The 23,559-nt window shown below is 36.9% G+C and overlaps 2 protein-coding genes across 2 annotated transcripts in view; both read left to right on the forward strand.

Moving 5' to 3' along the window:
- Positions 1-15,696, forward strand: part of LOC101407263 (EF-hand calcium-binding domain-containing protein 13) — an 83,284-nt gene extending 67,588 nt beyond the window's left edge. The window contains exons 11-15 of the mRNA XM_087441888.1: positions 2,604-2,747; positions 12,810-12,953; positions 14,777-14,848; positions 15,467-15,576; positions 15,685-15,696. Coding sequence (XP_087298014.1) covers positions 2,604-2,747; positions 12,810-12,953; positions 14,777-14,848; positions 15,467-15,576; positions 15,685-15,696 — 482 coding nt within the window. The remainder of the gene's footprint in view (positions 1-2,603; positions 2,748-12,809; positions 12,954-14,776; positions 14,849-15,466; positions 15,577-15,684) is intronic.
- A 7,029-nt stretch (positions 15,697-22,725) lies between these two features.
- LOC147915047 (uncharacterized) overlaps positions 22,726-23,559 on the forward strand; it is a 111,770-nt gene continuing 110,936 nt past the window's right edge. Inside the window, exon 1 of the mRNA XM_087441351.1 lies at positions 22,726-22,837. Within this exon, the coding sequence (XP_087297477.1) occupies positions 22,780-22,837 (58 nt within the window). The 5' untranslated portion in view covers positions 22,726-22,779. The remainder of the gene's footprint in view (positions 22,838-23,559) is intronic.

Here is a 23,559-nt window from a genome sequence, read left to right on the forward strand (position 1 = left end):
CTCCCTTCTGGCCTGCAAAGATTTCTACTGAAAAATCCACTTATAGTCTTATGGGTTCCCTTGTATGTGACAAGTTGCTTTTCTCATGTTGCTTTCAAAATTCTCTCTTTGTCTCTGACTTTTGACAATTTAATTATAATATGTCTCCATGTGGATTTCTTTCACTTCATCTTATTTGGTGTCCTTTGGGATTCTTGGATCTGGATATCCATTTCCTCCCCCAGATTTGGGAAGTTTTCAGCCATATGTCTTTAAATAGATTTTCTGTCCCTTTCTCTCTGTTTTCTGCTTTTGGGATTCCCATAATATGTGTATTGGTCCACTTGATGCTGTCCCATAAGTCCCTTAAACATTTTTCACTCTTTTTCGTTCTTTTTTCTTTTTGCTCTTCTGACTGAATTCTTTTCAGTTACCTGTCTTTGAGTTCACTGATTCTTTCTTCTGATTGAGCTGGTCTGCTGTTGAGCACCTCTAGTGAACTTTTCAGTTATTGTGTTCTTCAGCTCCAGGATTTCTGTTTAGTACTTTTTTTTTTTTTTTGTGAGGAAGATCAGCTCTGAGCTAACATCCATGCCAGTCCTCCTCTTTTTGCTGAGGAAGACTGGCCCTGGGCTAACATCCGTGCCCATCTTTCTCCACTTTATATGGGATGCCACCACAGCATGGCTTGACAAGCAGTGCATTGGTGCCTGCCCGGGATCCAAACCGGCAAACCCCAGGCCACCGCAGCGGAGCATGTGCACTTAACTGCTTGCGCCACCACACTGGCCCTCTGTTTAGTACTTTTTAATATTGTCTAGCTCTGTGTGAAGTTCTTACTTTTTTCATGCATTATTCTCTTGATCTCAATGAGCATCTTTATGAGAGTTATTTATTTATCCATCTATCTATCTTTTATTTTTTTATGAGAGTTATGAGACTTTCTGTGTTGGTGTCTGTGCATTAGAGAAGGCAGGCATTTTCCCAGTCTTCCAGACTGGCCTTATCCAGGAGAAGACCTGCATCAATCAGCCCAGTCAGATATTCTCGGAGTTTCTACCAACCCTTTCCTTCCCCAGGCTCCATGACTGGCAAGACAGATGCTGGTTCTTTGGGAAGCCCTTAAGAAGTTGGGGTGCTGGATGCATGGATCAACTCTTTCCCTCTCCAGGAGGAAGCTGAGAGCTGGAATTTTTCATCTGCTCACTTTGTGCTGAGCAGAGGGGAGGATAACTGGCATCTACTGGCCCAAGCCACTGCCTCTATTCTTCCCCAGACAACTAGACTGTGCTAGACCCATCAGAGCTCCAAGATTGGCAAGACAGTAGCCAGTCTTCTGGGGAAGTCCTTTGGAAAAGTTGGACTACTGGATATGTAAACCAACCCTTTCCCTCCCTGGGTAAAGCTGGGAGCTAGGTGATTTCTTCCAGATCATATGGTGCAGCACTGGGGGAAGGGTCTCCAGCAAGAGAGTGTCCCAGATCTCTCTGTTGGCCTCAGCGAGTCTGGTTTTGCATTCTCCTGGTGTGCAAGAGCCTTTCAATTAGTTTTTGATTTCTCACAAAGGGAATTTATTCATGAATTTTTGCTGAATCAGTGTGTTTGTGGAGACAAGAAGGGTTCAGGGCTTCCTACTCAAGTATCTTGCTAACATCACTCCTCAGCTGTTAACTTTTAAGTGAGAATTCCTTTCACCTAAAAATTTCTTTCTCAAGATAGGAACATGTATCTTGGAAGTTCTACATATTTACATGTAAGAATCATCTTTTTAAGAATCATCTTTTTAAGACATCATTTTGATCATCATTTCTTTGTTTAACAATCCATAATGACTTCCAGTGACTGCTTGAAGCAGATTAATTACTGCAAATGATTTTAGTTCCCTCCACTGCCCAGCTTCCTCATTTTACCTATCTTAATCTTCTAGTAGAGAAAACCTATTTGAGTTTAATTTGTTCCAGAGTTTATACACATACACACACACATCACACACATACACGTCTATCAGGCCTCTTAATTTGTATATTGTAAGTATTTTCTTTCAAGAAAGCTTTCATTGCAGTAAAAATTTATCAGTTTAAATTTAATGGAGGGAATACTGCATTTGTAAAGCATCAATTCCAAAGTATTATAAAAAGACATGTAGGATAGTTATTTCCAAGTAATAATACTTATGTTTACAGAAGATAAACTAAGATGAATTTACCAAGGGCTGAGCTATGTATTGCTGCACAATCATATCCCAATTTATCATTTGGAATTGAGGGTTTTTTAATTCTGTGTCTGCTACTGAGAAACAGACTACTAGGGAATTTTAAATTGTTAGAGAATTAATTGGGGGAAATTGCATATTTTTGTTCCTATGTGTTTTTACTTGTGGTATTGTCAGTGCACTTCCTTAGATACAGAGACTATAGCAAAGTAAAATACTATATTTTTGACTCTGATTTTGTAACTTATTGATTTTTAGTATTATTAAATATTCTGGTACTGCTTTTCATATATAACATTTCTGAAGTTTTTAATATTTTTGTTAATATATTGTTAGAACTAAAATTCATCTTACTATTGCTGTTTTCCTTTTAACATATTTAATACTTATTAGCATATTCCTTTATTTTCAGTGTTGACGGATATCATTAAAGCTGTTGATGAAGTTAAAGATAAAAGTATTGATTCTGAAGATCTGAATACTTGTCTTCAAAATTTTGGAGTTTACCTTTCTAAATCAGAATTTGAGAAGATTGTAGAGTTGACTGAAGCTGGTGGTAAGTGATATATTTTTAGAAAAACTGAGTTGACACATCTAAAAAGAGGGTCAGTTTGCATTTTTTTCTCAGAATTATGACTTTATTATTTTTATTAGAAAAAAAGTCCATTAGAATTAAGCCAATACAGAAAACTACAAAAATATCCAAAAGTACAACAAGATACTCAAAATCCCATTATCCAGAATAACCAATATTTATAGTCTTTTCAGATATTTTTTCCTAGGCAAAAGTGCAAACAAAAAGAGAATAGGTTTGTGATTTTGCCCTCTGACAAAGTAGAAGTCAGTTCAAAAGGCATTAAATGAAAGCAAAGGACTCTTTATTATGTCAAAGCCCACAGTTCATAATAAAGGTACCAGTTTTGAATATCTGTGCCCCTATAACTTAGCAGAAACTTTCCTAATGGGCAAGGGTAGGAGTGAGGTAGACAAGTAGGTGAGGTCATAGATGAAATAAGAACGGCCTTGAGTTGATAATATTTACAGCTAGGAGAGTACATGAGTGCATTACCATATGCTTTCGATTTTGTATATATTTTAAGTTTTCCATAATAAAAAGTAAACAGGAAATAGGAATCTATCTAATATAATTTGTGTAAGACTTGTGTGGAGAAAACGATAAGACTTTGTTAAAAGACATTAATGAAGATCTAAATAAATCGGAATATACCCCATGTTCCTGGATTCGGAGACCCAAGACTGTTCCTTCTCCTATTTGTTTATCCAAAGCAGTTCTAATAAAACCTTGACATTTTTTCAATGAGTTAATTCCAATATTTGTGTGCATGAGCAAAGGCCAAGAATAGCTAAAACCCTCTTGAAGAAGAAAAATGTGTGTAGGGGTGTGTGTGTGTGTGTGTGTGTATGTGTGTGTGGTGTTGGGGGGAACTTGCTCTCCTGGATATTAAGACTCATTATAAAGCTAGAGTAGTTAAAACAGTGTGAGAACGGCACAGGAATAGAGAAATTGACTGATAGGACAAGATAAGGGACTTCCAAACATATCCACACACATATATGGAAACATATGTAATGAGATGGCTGATCACAGGGGGAAAAGAGGCATCATTTAATAAATGATGATAGAATGATTAACTATTGAAGTGGAAAAAATGGAATTGGGTCCCTCTCTATATACCATATTCAGTAATAATTGCCAGATGTGAACAGTAAAAGTTTTAGAAAAAAAGAAGAAAAATTTTCTGACTTAGAGTCAGGAGGAATTTTGTTTTTTTTTTAATTGTGGTAACATCGGTTTATATCATCGTATAAATTTCAGGTGTATATCATTATACTTCTATTTCTGCATAGATTACATCATGTTCACCACCCAAATACTAATTACAATCCATCATCACACACATGTGTCTAATCATCATTTTCGCTGTCCTCCCTCCCCCCTTCCCCTCTGGTAAACCAATCCAATCTCTGCCTCTAAGTGTTTGTTGTTTTTATCTTCTACTTATAAGTGAGATCATAGGGTATTTGACTTTCTCCCTCTGACTTGTTTCGCTTAATATAATACCCTCAACGTCCATCCATGTTGTCACAAATGGCTGGATTTCATCGTTTCTTATGGCTGAGTAGTATTCCATTGTGTATATATACTATATCTTCTTTATCCATTTGTCCCTTGATGGGCACTTAGGTTACTTCCAAGTCTTGGCTATTGTGAATAATGCTGCTATGAACACAAGGGTGCATGTATCTCTACACATTCATGTTTTCATGTTCTTTGGATAAATACCCAACGGTGGAATAGCTGGATCATATGGTAGTTCTATCCTTAATTTTTTGAGAAAGCTCCATACTGTTTTCCATAGTGGCTGCACCAGTTTGCACTCCCACCAGCACTGTGTGAGAGTTCCCTTCTCTCCACATCCTCTCCAACACTTGTTGTTCCCTGTGTTGTTAATTATAGCCCTTCTGACGGGCGTGAGGTGATATCTCATTGTAGTTTTGATTTGCATTTCCCTGATAGTTAATGATGTTGAACATCTTTTCATGTGCCTGTTGGCCATCTGTATATGTTCTTTGGAGGAATGTCTGTTCAGGTCTTTTGCCCATTTTTTAATTGAGTTGTTATTTTTTCTGTTGAGATGCATGAGTTCTTTATGTATTTTGGAGATTAACCCCTTATCAGATATATGGTTTGCAAATATCTTCTCCCAGTTGTTAGATTGTCTTTTTGTTTTGTTGATGGTTTCCTTTGCTGTGCAGAAGCTTTTTAGTTTGAAGTAGTCCCAATTGTTTATTTTTTCTATTGTTTCTCTTGCCCGGTCAGACATGGTACTTGAAAATATGTTGCTAAGACTGATGTTGAAGAGCGTATTGCCTATGTTTTCTTCTAGAAGTTTCATAGTTTAAGGTCTTACATTCAAATCTTTAATGCATTTTGAGTTCATTTTTGTGGATGGTGTAAGATAATGGTTGACTTGCATTTTTTTGCGTGTGGCTGTCCAGTTTTCCCAACACCATTTGTTGAAGAGACTTTCCATTCTCCATTGTATGTTCTTGGCTTCCTTGTCAAAAATTAGCTGTCCGTAGGTGTGTGGGTTTATTTCTGGGCTCTCGATTGTATTCCATTGATCTGTGTGTCTGTTTTTGTGCCAGTACCATGCTGTTTTCGTTACTATAGCTTTGCAGTATATTTTGAAGTCAGGGAGTATGATGCCACCAGCTTAGTTCTTTTTTCTCAGGATTCCTTTGGCTATTCAAGGTCTTTTGCTGTTCCATATAAATTTTAGGATGCTTTGTTCTATTTCTGCGAAAAATGTTGGAACTTTGATAGCCATTGCGTTGAATCTATAGATTGCTTTAGGAAGTATAGACATCTTAATTATGTTAATTCTTCCAATCCAAGAGCATGGAATATCTTTCCATTTCTTTGTGTCTTCTTCAATTTCTTTCAGCAATGTTTTATAGTTTTCAGTGTACAGATCTTTCACCTCTTTGGTTAAGTTTATTCCTAGATATTTTATTCTCTTTGTTGCAACTGTAAATGAGATTGTATTATTATTATTATTATTATTTTGGTGAGGAAGGTTGGCCCTGAGCTCACATCTGTTGCCAATCCTCCTTTTTTTTTGCTGAGGAAGATTGGCCCTGGACTAACATTCATGCCCATCTTCCTCTGCTTTATATGGGATGCTGCCATAGCATGGCTTTGATAAGCAGTGTGTAGGTCCATGCCTGGGATATGAACCTGCAAACCCCAGGCCGCTGAAGTGGAGCATGCCAACTTAACCGCTATGCCACTGGGCTTGCTCCTGGGGTTGTATTCTTAATTTATCTTTCTGCTGCTTCATTGTTAGTGTAGGAGGGATTTTTTAAAGATACCAAATCACTAAGTAGAAAAGATTGATAAATTTGACCACACTAAAATTAAGAACTTCTCTTTATTAAAAGATAATACAAAGAAAATGAAAGCACAGGCCACAAACTGAGTGAAGATTATTTGCAACACTTATAACAGCAAAGGATTATTTTGGAGAATATATAGGAAACCCCTATAAATTAAAAACTCAATAGAAAAATGGCTAAATTACAAGAACAGCCATTTCCAGATGAAGAAACACAAATTACTAATAATCACATGAAAAAATCCTCAACATCATTGGTAATCAGGGAAATGCAAAATTTAGGTCACAATGAAATATTTTTTTATAGTCACTAAATGGGGGAAAATTAAGAAATCTATTAATCTAAGTGTTGGTAAATATGGCAAAAATGGTAAAACAACTTTGAAAAACATTATGTAGTATTTTGTAAGGTTTTCATACCCTATGGCTTAGAAAATCCACTCTTAGCTATAAATCCCAAAAAATCTCTTGCAGTAATGTACAAGGAGATATGTTCAAGAATGTTCATGGCAGCACTGATCTCAATAGCCAACAAAAACAAAAACCCAACATGATCAGTGACAGAATGATGTATAAATAAATTGTGGTATATACCATTGGTGTATAAGGGAATACTAATGGTATATACATTAGTGGAACTGGTGAGCTATAGCAATATACTATATGGATGATTCTTAGCAGTACAATAGTGAATAAGAAAAGCAAGTCTCAGATTGCTCTAGCATGCTAACAATTTTTATAGAGCTTGAAGACAAAATTAAGGAATAATTTGTTTATCCTGTTTAAAATTATATGTAAGAAAACAAGAGATTGGTAAATTAAAAAAATTCAGTAATGTTCTCTCTGTGGGGGAAGCAGGAGAATGGAATGGGAAAAGCTCAGAAGCAGATGCAGTGGTATTAATAATGTTCTTCCTTTGAGTGGTGGGTTCACAGGAGTTTGATTTATTATCATGCTTCATAACTAATATATGTTACAAATATTCTTTTTATGTATCAAATATACATTATCAAAAATAAGGGAATTTATTGCTTTAGAAAGTTATATGTTCCTGTTAGGGAATGTAAATCTTTATTAACTCTAACATTCCCCCAGAATTTTTCAGGGTCTCATTTTTTTTTAAGTCTTCAAATATTTAGCTAAGAATACAAAGGGATTTGGTGCTCCTTGGAGTAAACTGCTGGGAGATATTTAATCTTAGGAATAGAGAATAGGCCGTGCTTCATCTTTTACAGCACATTAGAATTTTTTTTCCCTCAGCGAGGTAAGCAAAGGACTAGGGTTATTAAATGCTCGTCATATCTGTATAAAACCTTTATATGTGGCCTTGAGAATTCTTAGAAATTTTTTATCCATTCTAACATAAGGATATTATGAGAAATTTTATATAATCAAGGAGAGACATTTTCTAGGTATAAAATGACTATTAAAACGTTTAATGGTTTCAATAGTATACTGAAGTAAAGATACCAATGTGAATGGTAGCCCAGTGTGGAAGAAACCAGGAGTCAAGAGAACTCACTTCTAATCCCTGATCTTGCATTTCCTTTTATGACGTTGGAAAAAAATCACTTTATCATGTATAAGTATTGTTTTTTTTAATATATAAAATAACACTAATTCTTCACCTACATATCTTACTGAGTTGTTTCAAGGCCAAGACAAGATAATGTAAGTTAAAAGTTAAAAATGTTGTACACTTGTGACTAGAAGGATTTTGATTAATTTTCTTAGCGTTTTTCGGTGGTTACTTTTTACTTGTAAATTGAATTGCTTTTCCCCCTTATACTCATACATTTTTAGTGGTTAGTATTAGCTAATGGATATAATTATGCTATCTCCCTGAATATATAACTTATTTTACATAATTCAATATTTGTCATAATAATTTAATACTTGAAGATACTAAAGAAAAAATGTGTTCTTTTCCCTTTAGAAAAGAAAAAAGTGAATTTTAAAGAATTCATTGATACTATGATGAATAACACGGAACGCTTTTCTGAAAAATTGTGTATGTAAGAACATCATATCTTGTGTTTTTTGTGGGCTAAAATGTTTGATAGATTTTAGGAGAGTATAATATACTAAAAGATCTAGTCATCCTACAGGTCATCAGGCAAATAAATGCCTGGCTTAATGCTGATATGTTTGGCCTTCATCGTCTCCATTACTGATCCCTAAATCTAGAACAACTGCCACATGCAAATGAATTGAAAGCTATCCTAATCTTACTTTTCATCCTCACACTTACTATAGAGAGCTAGAACGAGGTATATGAAATTCATTTTAGGGAAGATTTAAAATGTCTTCCGAATTTGGGAAAGTGATGCCATCCAGTGACTATAGTTGAGTACAATAATGCAGAATTTCTGGTTTTAGCTGTTTGTATTTTATCCATCTTCCAATTTATTCAATAACATTCATTGAGCCATCCTTATGTACCAGGCTTTATGTTAAGCTGTGAGTATGCTAAGATGATAAAGACAGTCTTTGCCACTAAGAAGTTCACCATAAAGAAATGTAAGGTCATATCTGTGCATTTTAAATAGAGTGAAGTTAGTACTTTAAAAATTGAGGCTAAAAGTAGCATTGTGTTATTTTGTGCTTACATATTAGGTAATAGTGCATTTTAAGTAACAGCTATTTTTTTGTGTGTGTGAGGAAGATCAGCCCTGAGCTAACATCCATGCTAATCTTCCTCTTTTTTTTGCTGAGGAAGACCAGCTCTGAGCTAACATCTATTGCCAATCCTCCTCCTTTTTTCCCCCAAAACCCCAGTAGATAGTTGTATGTCATAGTTGCACATCCTTCTAGTTGCTGTACCTGGGACGTGGCCTCAGCATGGCCAGAGAAGCAGTGCGTTGGTGCGCGCCTGGGATCTGAACCCAGGCCGCCAGTAGCGGAGCGCGCGCACTTAACCGCTAAGCCACCGGGCCGGCCCAGTAACAGCTATTTTTAATTTATAATGTAAATCAATTTAATTTGTCTCCTATACAAGAGAACACAATAGATTAATTGGATGAAGAGATTATTTGCACTGTCAGTCACTTCATTTTTCCTAGGAATTTCAATTTCATGAAGATAAAAAATTTTATTAGCACGGAGTTGTATAGTATATTATCTTATTCATATCTGTAGTTGTATTTCCTTTCTCATTCTTAATGTTGATATTTACTTCTTGTCCTTTTTCTTCATCTGGCTGCTCATTTCTTCGTCACACTCATTATTGGTTCTATATACCTCATTGGGACCTTCTATCCATTTAACCCTCTACTTTCTCCTTATCCACCAGTCTCCCCCTATTTTCACTTTTCCTCCTTATCCATTTTAAATTCTCTTATATATATCTCTCTAATACTCTAAACTCCCTCGCTCCTCTGTACTTTTGTTGCACCTGTCTGACAAAACTCCTAACCCCAAATGAATCCAATATCTGCCTTCCCCTTGTGGCTGACAGCATTTCTGGAGAAAATTACACGGCTGAGCAGATTGAACAGGGTACCACTATAAAATTTTGATCGTTAATGTCTGCTGGCCATCAGTACTACCTAGGAATTATGTGATTTTTTTTCCCAGTTTGCTTTTTCTCCCACTCTCTGAAACAACTATTAAAAATCTCCGTTCTCTTAAACTTCCATTCTTACCCCAACCTCTACCCTTCTCAAGTTTAGCAGATAACTTTACCTTTGTAGACAAAATAGAAGCCTGTCTCTATTTTGAGGACATTAAGATATTTCCCAATATTTTCTTCTAAAAGTTTTAAAGTTTTTCTTTTTGTATTTAAATCTTTAATTCACCTGGAATTGATTTTTATGTTTGGGGTGCAATTGGGATCCAATTAAATTTTTTTCCCATAAAGATAATTAACTATCATAGTTTTATGTTTATTTTTCATTTGGGATTTATATATTACGTAAATTGTTCGATTTGGAACCTGACACTTGCACATGATGACCTTGGGATTTAGATTATCATTGGAGACATTTTTCCCCATCCAGACCTCAGGCAGAGAACGAGTTTTCTTCCTAAATTCCTAAAAAGGTGACTAAAGTGTTTTTAGTCATAATTTTCAGATGGGAAGACTTTCCAGGGTGCTGGCTTTAACTAAGCATCTCAATTACAACTCTAGACTTGTATGTACCACATAATAATAATAATAATTATTATTATTACATTTATTGAGTGCTATGTACCAGTACATTTCTAAATGCTTTTTATTTATTAATTCATTTAATTCTCATATCAACTCTATTATTATGTTTATTTTATAGATGAGAAAACCAGGGTACAGAGGTTAAAAAAAAATCACATAGCTAGTATGTGGTAGAGTTAAGATTAGAACTCAGGTAAAGTTTATTCTCTTAACTTCTATGTTATACCATCTGACTGCTGTGACATCAGCTCAGGCACATACATAGTTAATATTTTTTCCTCATTTCTGGCATCTGGTGATTTGCCTTTCTTTTGAGCTTAGCATCCAGTTGTTTAGGCCCAAAAGTTAGGAGTCATTCTTGATCCCTTTTTTCCCCTTATGGCCCTAGCTCCGCTGTTCCTACTCCCCCTCATTCAATCCATTACCAAATATTATTTTTATTGATATTTTTAATTTAGTGTGGAATAGTTTTGTGTTGGAGGTGGAAGGGGAATCTGGCTATCCTCAGTCTACTATATTGCCAGTTCTCTCTTTAAAAACACTCATTCAAGTTTTTGAACTCGCCACTCCACACTAGCTTTTCACAAAAAGTTAAATTTCATCTTGCTAAATTCAGTGGCTAATCTTCTGTCTTCTTCTTGCTTACCTCTAGCAGCTTTTAATCTGTGTTTCTTCTTGAAAATTTCTCTTCTCGTGTTTTCTGTAACACTGTAATCTCCTAATTTCATTCCCATTTTATTGGCTCTTCCTTTTTTAAAAAATTGAGACATAATTGACATATAATATTATGTAAGTTTAAGGTGTACATGTTGATTTAATACACTTATATATTGCAATATGATTACCACCATAGTGTTAACTAACACCTCTATCCCATCACATAATTATCATTTCTTTTTTGTGGTGAGAGCATTTATGATTTAATCTCTTAGCAACTTTTAAGTGTCTGATACAGGATTGTTAACTATAATCACAATGCTGTGCATTAGATCCCCAGAACTTATTCATTTTCTAATTGCAAGTTAGTATCCTTTGACCAACCCCGCCCCCATTCCCCAACCCACTAGCCTCTAGTAACCACCATTCTACTCTCTGTTTCTAGAGTTCTGCATTTTTAGATTCCACATATAGGTGAGATCATACAGTGTTTGTCTTTCTCTGTTTGACTTATCTCACTTAGCATAGTGCCCTCAAGGTCCATCCATGTTGTCACAAATGGCAGGATTTCTTTCTCGTGGCTGAATAATATTCCATTGTATAGATGGTCCTTCCTTTTTGGTCTTGTTTGCTGGCTGCTTCTTTTCTGGCTGACTTTTAAATATTAGTATGATCCCAGACTCCATTCTGAGTCCCATTCTCTAATGCTCTTCATGAGTGATCTTACTGCTTTAAATAATATCTATATCTTTTGACTCCTTATTTATGTCAAACTTAACTTGTATAAGAAAGAATTCTTGTTCTCCAACAAACTTATTATTTCCCCAGTCTTTCTGATCTCAGTTATTGACAGCACTATCTACTCAGTTGCTCAGGTCTCAAACCTAGTAGTTCTTCATGGCCCCAACCCCCTCAGCCTCTCATTGAGTTCATCACTAAATACTCAGTTTCATTCTCAAAATACATCCTATATTTGTCTACTTCGTACTATCTCCATCACTATCACCCTTGTTGAAGCCATTGTCATCATCTTCTCTGAACTACTATAGTAGCTACCTAAACTGCCTGATTCTCCAGAGTCTGTTCTCTATATCACAGCAGAGTGATCTTTTATACATTTGTAGTAAGATAATTTCACTCCCCTGTGAAAACCCTTTCAAAGGTTTGCTATTGGAATTTTAATAGAAACGAAACTTCTTTCCATGGTCTGCAGTGGTAGACTGAAGAGGAAGTAGGATCCAGGGAAGAATTTGGGGGGCAGATACAGAGCAAAAACTATTTACATGGTTTTACCAGTTGAACATGTTTGTGAATTCAGACTTCTGTAAATTTATAGGTCAATGAAAATTATTCTTTATAATGATTATTCAGGGGTGGGAGAACTGTAAGTTCTTGAAATATTTCAGAACCTTCAAAGGTATACTAGATTTGACGTTAAATATTTATTTTATTTTATTTTATTTTATTTTATTTTATTTTATTTTATTTTATTTTATTTTATTTTGTGAGGAAGATCAGCCCTGAACTAACATCCATGCCAATCCTCCTCTTTTTGCTGAGGAAGACTGGCCCTGGGCTAACATCTGTGCCCATCTTCCTCCACTTTATATGGGACACCGCCACAGCATGGCCTGACAAGCGGTGCATCAGTGCGCACCCGGGATCCGAACCTGGGCTGCCAGCAGCGGAGCACGCACCGCTACGCCACGGGGCTGGCCCCATGGTGTTAAATATTTTATTGTTTTAATATTTGAAAATTGGCAATTCAATTATGCTGTATTTGTTGTTCTCATAAAAACCTCAATTCCTGACTATTCCAGATAATAATTTACTGTATTAACTTCTTGGACAAGCACGTTGTAAAAGTTTTGTTTTAACTGCATTTTAGTATTACTTCGTACTATTGAAAACCTCCACAATCTCAGCAAAGAGAAGATGAGTGCTTCCGACCTGTGGGACACACTGTCTGGTTTGAATAGTAATTTAAAAAAAGACGAATTCCTAGCTGCACTAGAATTAGCAACAGTTGCCAGTGAGTATTCCAAATAATAAGATTAAAAGATATGCAAAAATATGGTTTTTATCTTCTATCAATCTTTATTTGTCCTTGTATCTTGTATTTGGTTGACATGCCTGTATATACATTTAGGTAATATACAGAAAGCTCAGATTGTTTGGTTGTCCTATAGAAAAATTACTAATATCTAATTTATTATTACTTTAAATTGACCAAACATGCATAGACTACCTTCAAGTTGTGTAACATGTTATTGGAAAATGGCATATCCCAGTGAACACAGAGCTGATTATTAATAAATGTTGAGAGGTCTATTCCAGTTTTATATTAACATTACTTGAGATATGCATACTGTTTTGTTGAAATAGGCTTTTATTTAATTTGCTAGGAAAACACACCTGCTAGTGGCTGCCACCTCTACTTAGCAAGTAAAAAAAGATTTTTTTTTTTTTTTTAGATGCTACGTATAAGTGATACCGTACAGTATTTATCTTTCTCTGTCTGGCTTAATCACTTAGCATAAAGCCCTCCAGGTTTATCCATGTTGTCACAAATGACAAGATTTCCTTCCTTTTATGGCTGAATAATACTCTTTTGTGTGTGTTTGTGTGTGTGTGTGTGTGTGTGTGTGTGTGTGTATACTACAATTTTATTTATCCATTTATCCATCAAAGGAGATTTAGGTTGTTTCTATTTCTTGGCTATTGTGAATAATGCTGCATTGATATCTGTCTGAGATACTGATTTCATTTCCTTTGGATATATACCCAAGAGTGGGATTGCTGGATCATATGGTAGTTCTATTTTTAATTTTTTGAGGAACCACCAAACTGTTTTACATAATGGCTGTACCAATTTACATTCACACCAACAATGTATAAGGGTTCTCTTTTCTCCACATCCTCACCAGCATTTGTTATCTCTTCTGTTATCTTTTTTTTTTTTTTTTTTGCTGAGGAAGATGCCCCTGAGCTAACATCTGTTGCCAGTCTTCCTCTATTTCGTATGTGGTCTGCTGCCACAGCCTGGCCACTGATGGGTGGGTGTAGTTCTGCACCTAGGAACCAAACCCGGGCCGCTGAGGCAGAGTGCGCCAAACTTAACCACAAGGCGACTGGGGCTGGCCCTTGTCTTTTTGATAATAGCTATCCTAACAGGTGTGAGATGATACCTCATTGTGATTTTGATTTGCATTTCCCTGGCGATTAGTGAAGTTGAGCACCTTTTCATATACCGATTGGCCATTGTATCTATATAGTTTAAACCCTAGGCAGGTTCTTATCTGCTTGTGATACGCCTTGCTGGCCCTGCTGCCTTGTAGTCTATGATCATAAACTACAGTAATTCTAAATCCTTGGACTGAGTTTCCCTGTTCCTGACTGGGAAAACAAAGCTGCCTCTGACTCCTGCGCTTGTCACTTTGACTTTGTAATGTAGTACTTGTGTGTTCTTGTGAAAGAAATGAATGTAAACCTGTGTCAGAAATGATAGTTATAGAATCATCTCATGTTTGAAAAAGTTTTTAAAGTTATCTGGTACAGTATTTTTATCTTTAAACATTTGCAAGGCTAAACTAAAACTGAGCTTTGTCTTCTAGTTTTATCTCTAGGAATATGAATTGCATAGTTTCTCTTGATTGATGGAAATTAAAAAAGCCTGACTTCTGTAATCTTCAGATTTATTCATTCCATAAAATTAATCTTTTGGTTACTCAACAATATGAAAAGAAAATATGGTTCTTATGAGTACATCAAATGATTTACGTTTTTATAGATTGCTTAATTGGATCCTGACTTCTGCTTAGTGAGGCTGATATATTAAAAAGGTTTTTCTTGCAGAAGGTGACAAAATACAAATTGAAGAATTTGCAAAAGTGGTAAAGGATATGCATGATGCCTCCAGGTTAGAAGGTAAGTATTGGTTTATTCGTGACTGTTAAATTTACTTTTATTTATTGGGTATCGTTTTGTTTTGTTTTGTTTCTTAGGATTTCTGGTTCTGCTAATTTCTGGTTAACATGTTGGCATTGATCTGTTTATAGGCAAGCAAAACTTGGTTTTGATTAAAAGTTGGCAACTTCCATAATGAAAGAAAAAAGGCTTTTTCTAGAAGGAGGTCTGTTTAAAGCTATTTTTAATCCCTTTTTTGTTTCTGAGGTGAAACCCTGCCTGGTCTTTTTTGTGCCATCCTCTTACCTTCCAGCCCTATGGCAGTGTCCTGCTGCTATTCACAAGGTTTTCATGGTCAGTTTTTTCGCAAGTGGGTGGCCAGGTCCTTCTCCCTAGTGTGTCATTTTGGTTGTGCCAATTTTATATTAGCACCAGAGAAACATGATAGGCCAAAAACTCTTTGCATATTGTGCTGTTGGACATAGAATTCCCTGAGGGCTGGAGTCTTTGCTGAAATTTCTTATTCCTCAGTTCAGAGTATGATAATAATCCATGAGCTGCCACTGACAAAAGTCTTTAGTGATGGCTACTGTTGTTGTTTTTTAAATCACTCACTAAATAGCTTTTTTCTATTTCCAGAGTTACGGGAGATTGTCTTAGCTCTTGATTTGCTTGAAGGTGACATGATAGCTGGGAAGAACTTGGAAGGCTTTCTAAGAAATATAGAGATTAAGTCACCTAAGGAAGAAGTAGAGAAAATTCTTCAATCAGATTTTGTTTCTGGTTTAAATATTTAAATATTAGTATTTAAATATTACTATCAGTTTTTTTGTTTTGTGTCATTTTGTTTTTGGTAGGAGTACCTGTAAAGAAAGTGTGCAAGGTCTTTGTTCAGGTAAATGGGATTCCTTTGTTGAGCAAATATCTATAGGTATTTGCTTATGTAACTGTAAACATTATCTTTGAAAAGGAGCCTTTCTTTTAATTTTCTCTTTTGTAGTTATGAGAATACTTTTAACCAGCAGGTCAAAATTTTGTGGGGAGTGAACTTTTTGGAATCCTGTCTCCTCAAGTATCTATTTTTTTTTTTTTCTAACCAAATATGGGTAGGACTTTATTGAAAAAAACAAAAAAGTAAACCACAATAAATGAAAAGGTATACTGTAATTCATTATTAGGAGACAAAGTATTGGTATATTAATGAGTCCCAAATACATCTTTAATTTTTAAAATTCAAATTAGACTACTAATGTTTCTCCTACCTTTTATAATTTTTACCCTAAAAAAATGCGATCTGGATAGATGAAAGGATTAAACATAAAAAGCAAAATTTATGGAATAAAATATAGGGACAATTTTAATCACATCAAGTAAGGGAAGAATTTTAACGAGATACAAAAACTACAAACCCTATAGAAAAAGGTTAGTGAAATTGACTACATCAACAGGTATAACATTTCATCAAGAAAAAATATGAACCAGGTGAAATGAAATGAAGATCAGACACTGTGAGAACACAACGTCCGTTGATTCGCAGTACCATCTCTACAGACCTATGACATTTGCACTTGACTTCATGCCTTAACAATGAATTGTTCTTGCTTTTATGTAAAACAGAACTCTGTACTTGTGCACTAAATTTTGTCCCCTCTTTTCTACTCAAGAACTTTGCTCTAGTAATTCTTACCTGTTTTACCTATACATTCAAATGGTTGTTCTCTACTAGAAAATTCTCATTAGCTTACAGGTAGTCTGCACTTCTTCCATTCTTTTTTTTTTTTTTCTCTATGTGTTTGTTTATTGTTGTTATTATCTACTACTTAATGAAGGAAATCATACGGTATTTGACCTTCTCCCTCTGACTTATTTCACTTTGCATAATACCCTCAATGTCCATCCATGTTGTCACAAATGGCTGGATTTCATCATTTCTTATGGCTGAGTAGTATTCCATTGTGTAAATATACCACATCTTCTTTATTCATTCGTCCCTTGATGGGCACTTAGGTTGCTTCCAAGTCTTGGATATTGTGAATAATGCTGCAATGAACACAGGGGTGCATGTGTCTTTATGCATTGGTGTTTTCAAGTTCTTTGGATAAATACCCAGCAGTGGAATAGCTGGATCATATGGTAGTTCTATCCTTGATTTTTTGAGGAATCTCCATACTGTTTTCCGTAGTGGCTGCACCAGTTTGCACTCCCACCAGCAGTGTATGAGAGTTCCCTTCTCTCCACATCCTCTCCAACACATGTTATTTCCTGTCTTGTTAAGTATAGCCATTCTGACAGGCATGAGGTGATATCTCATTGTAGTTTTGATTTGCATTTCCCTGATAGTTAATGATTTTGAACATCTTTTCATGTGTCTTTTGGCCATCTGTATATCCTCTTTGGAGAAATGTCTGTTCAGGTCTTTTGCCCATTTTTTAATTGGGTTGGTAGTTTTTTTGTTGTTGAGATGCATGAGTTCTTTATATATTTTGGAGATTAAGCCCTTATCAGATGTATGGTTTACAAATATCTTCTCCCAATTGTTAGGTTGTCTTTTCATTTTGTTGATGGTTTCCTTTGCTGTGCAGAAGCTTTTTAGTTTGATATAGTCCCATTTGTTTATTTTTTCTATTGTTTCTCTTGCCTGGTCAGACATGATGCTTGGAAATATGTTGCTAAGACCCATGTCGAAGAGCATACTGCCTATGTTTTCTTCTAGAAGTTTCATAGTTTCAGGACTTATATTCAAGTCTTTAATCCATTTGGAGTTAATTTTTGTGTATGGTGTAAGGTAAGGGTCTACTTTCATTTTTTTGCATGTGGCTGTCCAGCTTTCCCAACACCATTTATTGAAGAGACTTTCTTTTCTCCATTGTGTGTTCTTGGCTCCTTTGTCAAAGATTAGCTGTCCATAGATGTGTGGGTTTATTTCTGGGCTTTCGATTCTATTCCATTGATCTGTGTGTCTGTTTTTGTGCCAGTACCATGCTGTTTTGGTTACTATAGCTTTGTAGTGTATTTTGAAATCAGGGAGTGTGATACCTCCAGCTTTGTTCTTTTTTCTCAGGATTCCTTCAGCTATTCGGGGTCTTTTGTTGTTCCATATAAATTTTAGGATTCTTTGTGCTATTTCTGGGTAAAATGTTGTTGGAACTTTGATAGGGATTGCATTGAATCTATAGATGGCTTTAGGAAGTATGGACATCTTAACTATGTTAATTGTTCCAATCCAAGAGCACAGAATATCTTTCCATTTCTTTGTGTCTTCTTCAATTTCTTTCAGCAATGTTTTATAGTTTTCGGTGTACAGCTCTTTTACCTCTTTGGTTAAGTTTATTCCTAGGTATTTTATTCTTTTTGTTGCAATTGTAAATGGGATTGTATTCTTAATTTCTCTTTCTGCTACTTCGTTGTTAGTGTATAGAAATGCAACCGATTTTTGTATGTTGATTTTGTATCCTGCAACTTTACCGTATTCATTTATTACTTCTAAAAGTTTTCTTGTGGATTCTTTAGGGTTTCTATATATAAAATCATGTCATCTGCAAATAGTGACAGTTTCACTTCTTCCTTTCCAATTTGGATCCCTTTTATTTCTTTCTCTTGCCTGATTGCTCTGGCTAGGACTTCCAATACTATGTTAAATAGGAGTGGTGATAGTGTGCATCCTTGTCTGGTTCCTGTTCTTAGAGGGATAGCTTTCAGTTTTTCACCATTGAGGATGATATTAGCTATGGGTTTCTCATATATGGCCTTTATTATGTTGAGGTATTTTCCTTCTATCCCCATTTTATTCAGAGTTTTTATCATAAATGGATGCTGTATCTTGTCAAATGCTTTCTGTGCATCTATTGAGACGATCATGTGATTTTTATTCTTCATTTTATTAATGTGGTGTATTACATTGATTGATTTGCGAATGTTAAACCATCCCTGCATCCCTGGAATAAATCCCACTTGATCATGGTGTATAATCTTTTTAACGTAATGTTGTATGCGATTTGCTAGTATTTTGTTGAGGATTTTTGCATCGATGTTCATCAGTGATATTGGCCTGTAATTTTCTTTTTTTGTGTTGTCCTTGTCTGGTTTTGGTATCAGGGTAATGTTGGCTTCGTAGAATGAGTTAGGGAGCTTCCCGCCCTCCTCAATTTTTTGGAAGAGTTTGAGAAGGATAGGTATTAAGTCTTCTTTGAATGTTTGGTAGAATTCACCAGGGAAGCCGTCTGGTCCTGGACTTTTATTTTTGGGGAGGTTTTGATTACTGGTTCGATCTCCTTACTGGTGATTGGTCTATTCAAATTCTCTACTTCTTCTTGATCCAGTTTCGGAAGGTTGTATGATTCTAAGAATTTATCCATTTCTTCCAGATTGTCGAATTGGTTGGCATATAGCTTTTCATAGTATTCTCTTATAATCTTTTGTATTTCTGAGGTGTCTGTTGTAATTTCTCCTCTTTCATTTCTGATTTTACTTATTTGTGCCTTCTCTCTTTTTTCTTGGTGAGTCTAGCTAAAGGTTTGTCAATTTGTTGATCTTTTCAAAGAATCAGCTCTTGGTTTTATTAAATTTTTCTATTGTTTTCTGGTCTCTATTTCATTTATTTCTGCTCTGATTTTTATTATTTCCCTTCTTCGGCTGATTTTGGGCTTTGTTTGTTCTTCTTTTTCCAGTTCCTTTAGGTGCATTGTTAGATTGTTTATTTGAGATTTTTCTTGTTTGTTGAGATAGGCCTGTATTGCTATAAACTTCCCTCTTAGATCCGCTTTTGCTGTATGCCATAAATTCTGGCATGTCGTATTTTCATTTTCATTTGTCTCCAGGTATTTTTTGATTTCTTCTTTGATTTCTTTGTTGACCCAGTCGTTGTTCAGTAGCATTTTGTTTAATCTCCATGTATTTGTGGCTTTTCTGATTTTCTTCCTATAGTTGATTTCCAGTTTCAACCGTTGTGGTCAGAAAAGATGCTTGGTATTATTTCAATCTTCTTAAATTTATGGAGACTCGTTTTGTGGCCTAATATGTGATCACTCCTAGAGAATGTTCCATGTGCATTTGAAAAGAACGTGTATTCTTCGGTTTTTGTATGGAATGCTCTGTATATATCTACTAGGTCCATCTGTTCTAGTGTGTCATTTAAGGCCAATGTTTCCTTATTGATCATCTGTTTGGATGATCTATCCGTTGGTGTAAGTGGAGTGTTAAAGTCCCCTACTATTATTGTGTTACTGTCTATTTCTATTTCTCTTTTTATGTCTGTTAATAATTGCTTTATATATTTAGGTGCCCCTACATTGGGTGCATAGATATTTACAAGTGTTATATCCTCTTGTTGGATTGTTCCCTTGATCATTATGTAATGCCCTTCTTTGTCTCTTTTTACAGTTTTTGTTTTAACGTCTATTTTGTCTGATATGAGTACTGCTACCCCAGCTTTCTTTTCATTGCCATTTGCGTGGAGTATCTTTTTCCATCCCTTCACTTTCAGTTTGTGAGTGTCTTTAGGTCTGAAGTGTGTCTCTTGTATGCAGCATATATATGGGTCTTGGTGTTTTATCCAATAAGCCACCCTATGCCTTTTAATTGGGGCATTTAGTCCATTGATGTTTAAAGTAGCTATTGATAAGTATGTACTTACTGCCATTTTTTAACTTTTTTTCTCAGTGTTTTAGTAGTCCTTCTCTGTTCCTTTCTCCTTCTACACAGAATTGATGGTCTCTTTAGTTTGACCTCTGTCTGAAAGCTCTACTCTTTAACTCCCCTCCTCCCACATTTTATGTTTTTGATATCATATCTAACCTCTTTTTTGTGCATTTGTATCCATTGCCCTCTTATCATGGAAATAGATAATTTTTCCTATTTGTGGTCTTTTCTTTTCCCCTTAAATCAGTCCCTTTAACATTTCTTGTAGCACTGGTTTCTTGGTGACAAACTCCTTTAATTTTGCTTGTCTGGGAAATTTTTGATCTTTCCTTCCATTTTGAAGATTTTATTTATTTATTTTTCCCCCCAAAGCCCCAGTAGATAGTTGTATGTCACAGCTGCACATCCTTCTAGTTGCTGTATGTGGGACGCGGCCTCAGCATGGCCGGAGAAGCAGCGTGTCGGTGCAAGCCTGGGATCCGAACCCGGGTCGCCAGCAGTGGAGCGCGCTCACTTAACCACCAAGCCATGGGGCCGGCCCTTTCCTTCCATTTTGAATGATAATCTTGGTGGGTAGAGTATTCTTGGCTGTAAGTTTTTTCCTCTTAGCACTTTAAATATATGGTGCCACTCTCTTCTAGCCTGTAAGGTTTCTGCAGAGAAGTCAGCTGATAGCCTTATGCGGTTTCCTTTGTATGTAACTTGTCTTTCTCTGGCAGCTTTTAGGATTCTCTCTTTATCTTTAATCCTAGACATTTTGATTATGATGTATCTTGTTGTGGGCCTCTTTGGGTTTATCTTGTTTGGGGCTCTCTGTGCTTCCTGTACCTGGATGTCTGCTTCCTTCCTTAGGTTAGGGAAGTTTTCATCTATTATTTCTTGAAATAGATTCTCTGCCCCTTTGTCTCACTCTTCTCCTTCCGGGACACCTATAACACGGATGTTAGTGCGCTTGATGTTGTCCCAGAGGTCCCTTAGACTGTCCTCACACTTTTTAATTCTTTTCTCTTTTACCTGTTCAGCTTGGGTAATTTCTTCTAGTCTTTTGTCCAGTGCGCAGATCCATTCTTCTGTATCCTCTACTCTGCTTTTGAGTCCCTCTAGCGAATTTTTCATTTCCAGTATCGTATTCTTCATTTCTGATTGGTTCTTTTTTATATCTTCCATTTCTTTGTTGACATTCTCACTGAGTTCATCTATTCTTCTCCCCAGATCAGTGAGCATCCTTAACACTCTTTGTTTGAACTCTCCGTCAGGTAGGTTGCTCGTTTCTGTTTCACCTAGTTCCTTTTCTGGAGTGTTGTCCTGTTCCCTTACTTGGAATGTATTCCTTTGCCTCCTCATTTTGCCTCTTTCCCTGTGCTTGTGTCTACGTATTAGGTAGGTCAGCTACGTCTCCTGCTCTTGGATAGGTGACCTTATACAAGTGATGCCTTAGGTGGACTGCTGTGTGCTTCCCTCAGTTCTCAATGTTCCAGGGGTGACCCCTATGTGGGCTACGTGTATCCTTCTATTGTGGCCTGTTTGCTCTCCCTGTAGGTGCCCAGGGAGGCGAAGTTATGCTCCTGGCCAGCAGTTGTAATGCTCAGCTGCTTGTAGTTGTTGTGGGCCCTTCAGTCTCTTTATCAGGTGTGGGGAGCCCCAGCACAGTTGGCTGCAAGTTCTAATACCACATTTGTGTTGCAGTATTTCTTTTAAGTAAGTAGGGCCCCAGTGTGGCAGGTTGTTAGGCTCAGGGCCTTACAATTGCTATAAGCCTCCAGGCTTTAGGTCTCTTGTGAGCTCTCTGAGGATTGCAGCTGGGTGGGGCTGGCGTCAGGCACAAGAGCCCCCAATTGTTTCAAGCTTTGGAAGGTGGGGCAAACCCCCTATGTGGGTCTTTGAGAAGCACAAGTCTTCTGCAGCTGACAAGCCCTGCTGCCCACAGGTGCACACACACATTCAACACAGTCCTGCCCCACGTGAGTGCCCCGACCTCCCGAAGTGGACCCAGTCTCTCTATGGCGGGAGCCCCACACACACCACCACTGCCCCACACTCTCCACTCGCTCCTTGTGCACGCCCTGCCCCACTCAAGTGGGCTCAGTTGCCAGGCTGCAGAGAATCCAGTCACCAATCTATGCAGGCCCACAAGTTGCCTGAGGTCTTGTTGTTGGGTGGGGCCAGTCTCTAGGGTGGGCTGCCTGCCCTGGCTGAGCTGGATTAAATCACTTCTCTAGTGGGTGGGGCAGACCTGGGCTAGCAGGCCCCAGGGAGAACTCTAATGGCGTCTGTGTCAGCACGCCCACACCAGGCCACAACAATGGCCGCCGCCAATGTCCCAGTCCCTGGAGAGGTCTCATGTCTCACTGAGATGCACTCAGGGCCTATCAGGTGAGTCTCTTTTCACCAAAGCACTATGCACCTTTCTTTCTGGTGATTTTAGGATGCTTTCTGAAACGGGTGAGTTTGCGCGTATGCCCTTCAAGAGCCGGTTTTAATTTCTTTGTGAACCAGGTTTTCTGGGGGCACTCCCCAATGTTTTAGTAGCAGGCAGAGTCAGATATTATGCCACTCGTCTTGATTGTGCTGGGTCCACAAAATGCCTACAACGGGGGCACTCCCCGGCTCAGGGCCCCGTGCCTCCAGGGAGTCTGTGTACCTTTGGGCTGCTCATGGGCAGCCGTGAAGCTGGCATCTTGTGAAGGTGGCGTTTTTCTCTCTAGAAAGGAGTTTCTGTCTCTTCCACCTCAATTAGGATTGTCCTTTGTTGCAGGAGTTCCTCTTATCCAGTTTTCAGCTCTGTCTCAGGGGTAATTTTTCCACGAGTAGTTGTAAATTGGCTGTGTCTGCGGGAGGAGGTGAGTTCAGAGTCTGCCTACACCACCATCTTGACTTCTCTTTCCTCATGTATCTTGATTTAGTGACTGAAGAATAGTTTGGGAATTCAGGTCCTGTGAGTAGAAATCCTAGCTTTGCCACTTTGGACAGAGTGAAGTTTTGGACCTTATAAATTTCTTGGTATTTTAGTTCCCTTACAGGTAGAATTGGAACTAGTCTATCTACAATCTTGGAGGGTTATTGTAAGGCATAATGAATGACAATGAATCCCAAGT

Source organism: Ceratotherium simum, chromosome 16, assembly GCF_057802395.1.
Source record: "Ceratotherium simum simum isolate JZ-2026a chromosome 16, ASM5780239v1, whole genome shotgun sequence".
Classification (NCBI taxonomy): Eukaryota; Metazoa; Chordata; class Mammalia; order Perissodactyla; family Rhinocerotidae; genus Ceratotherium; species Ceratotherium simum.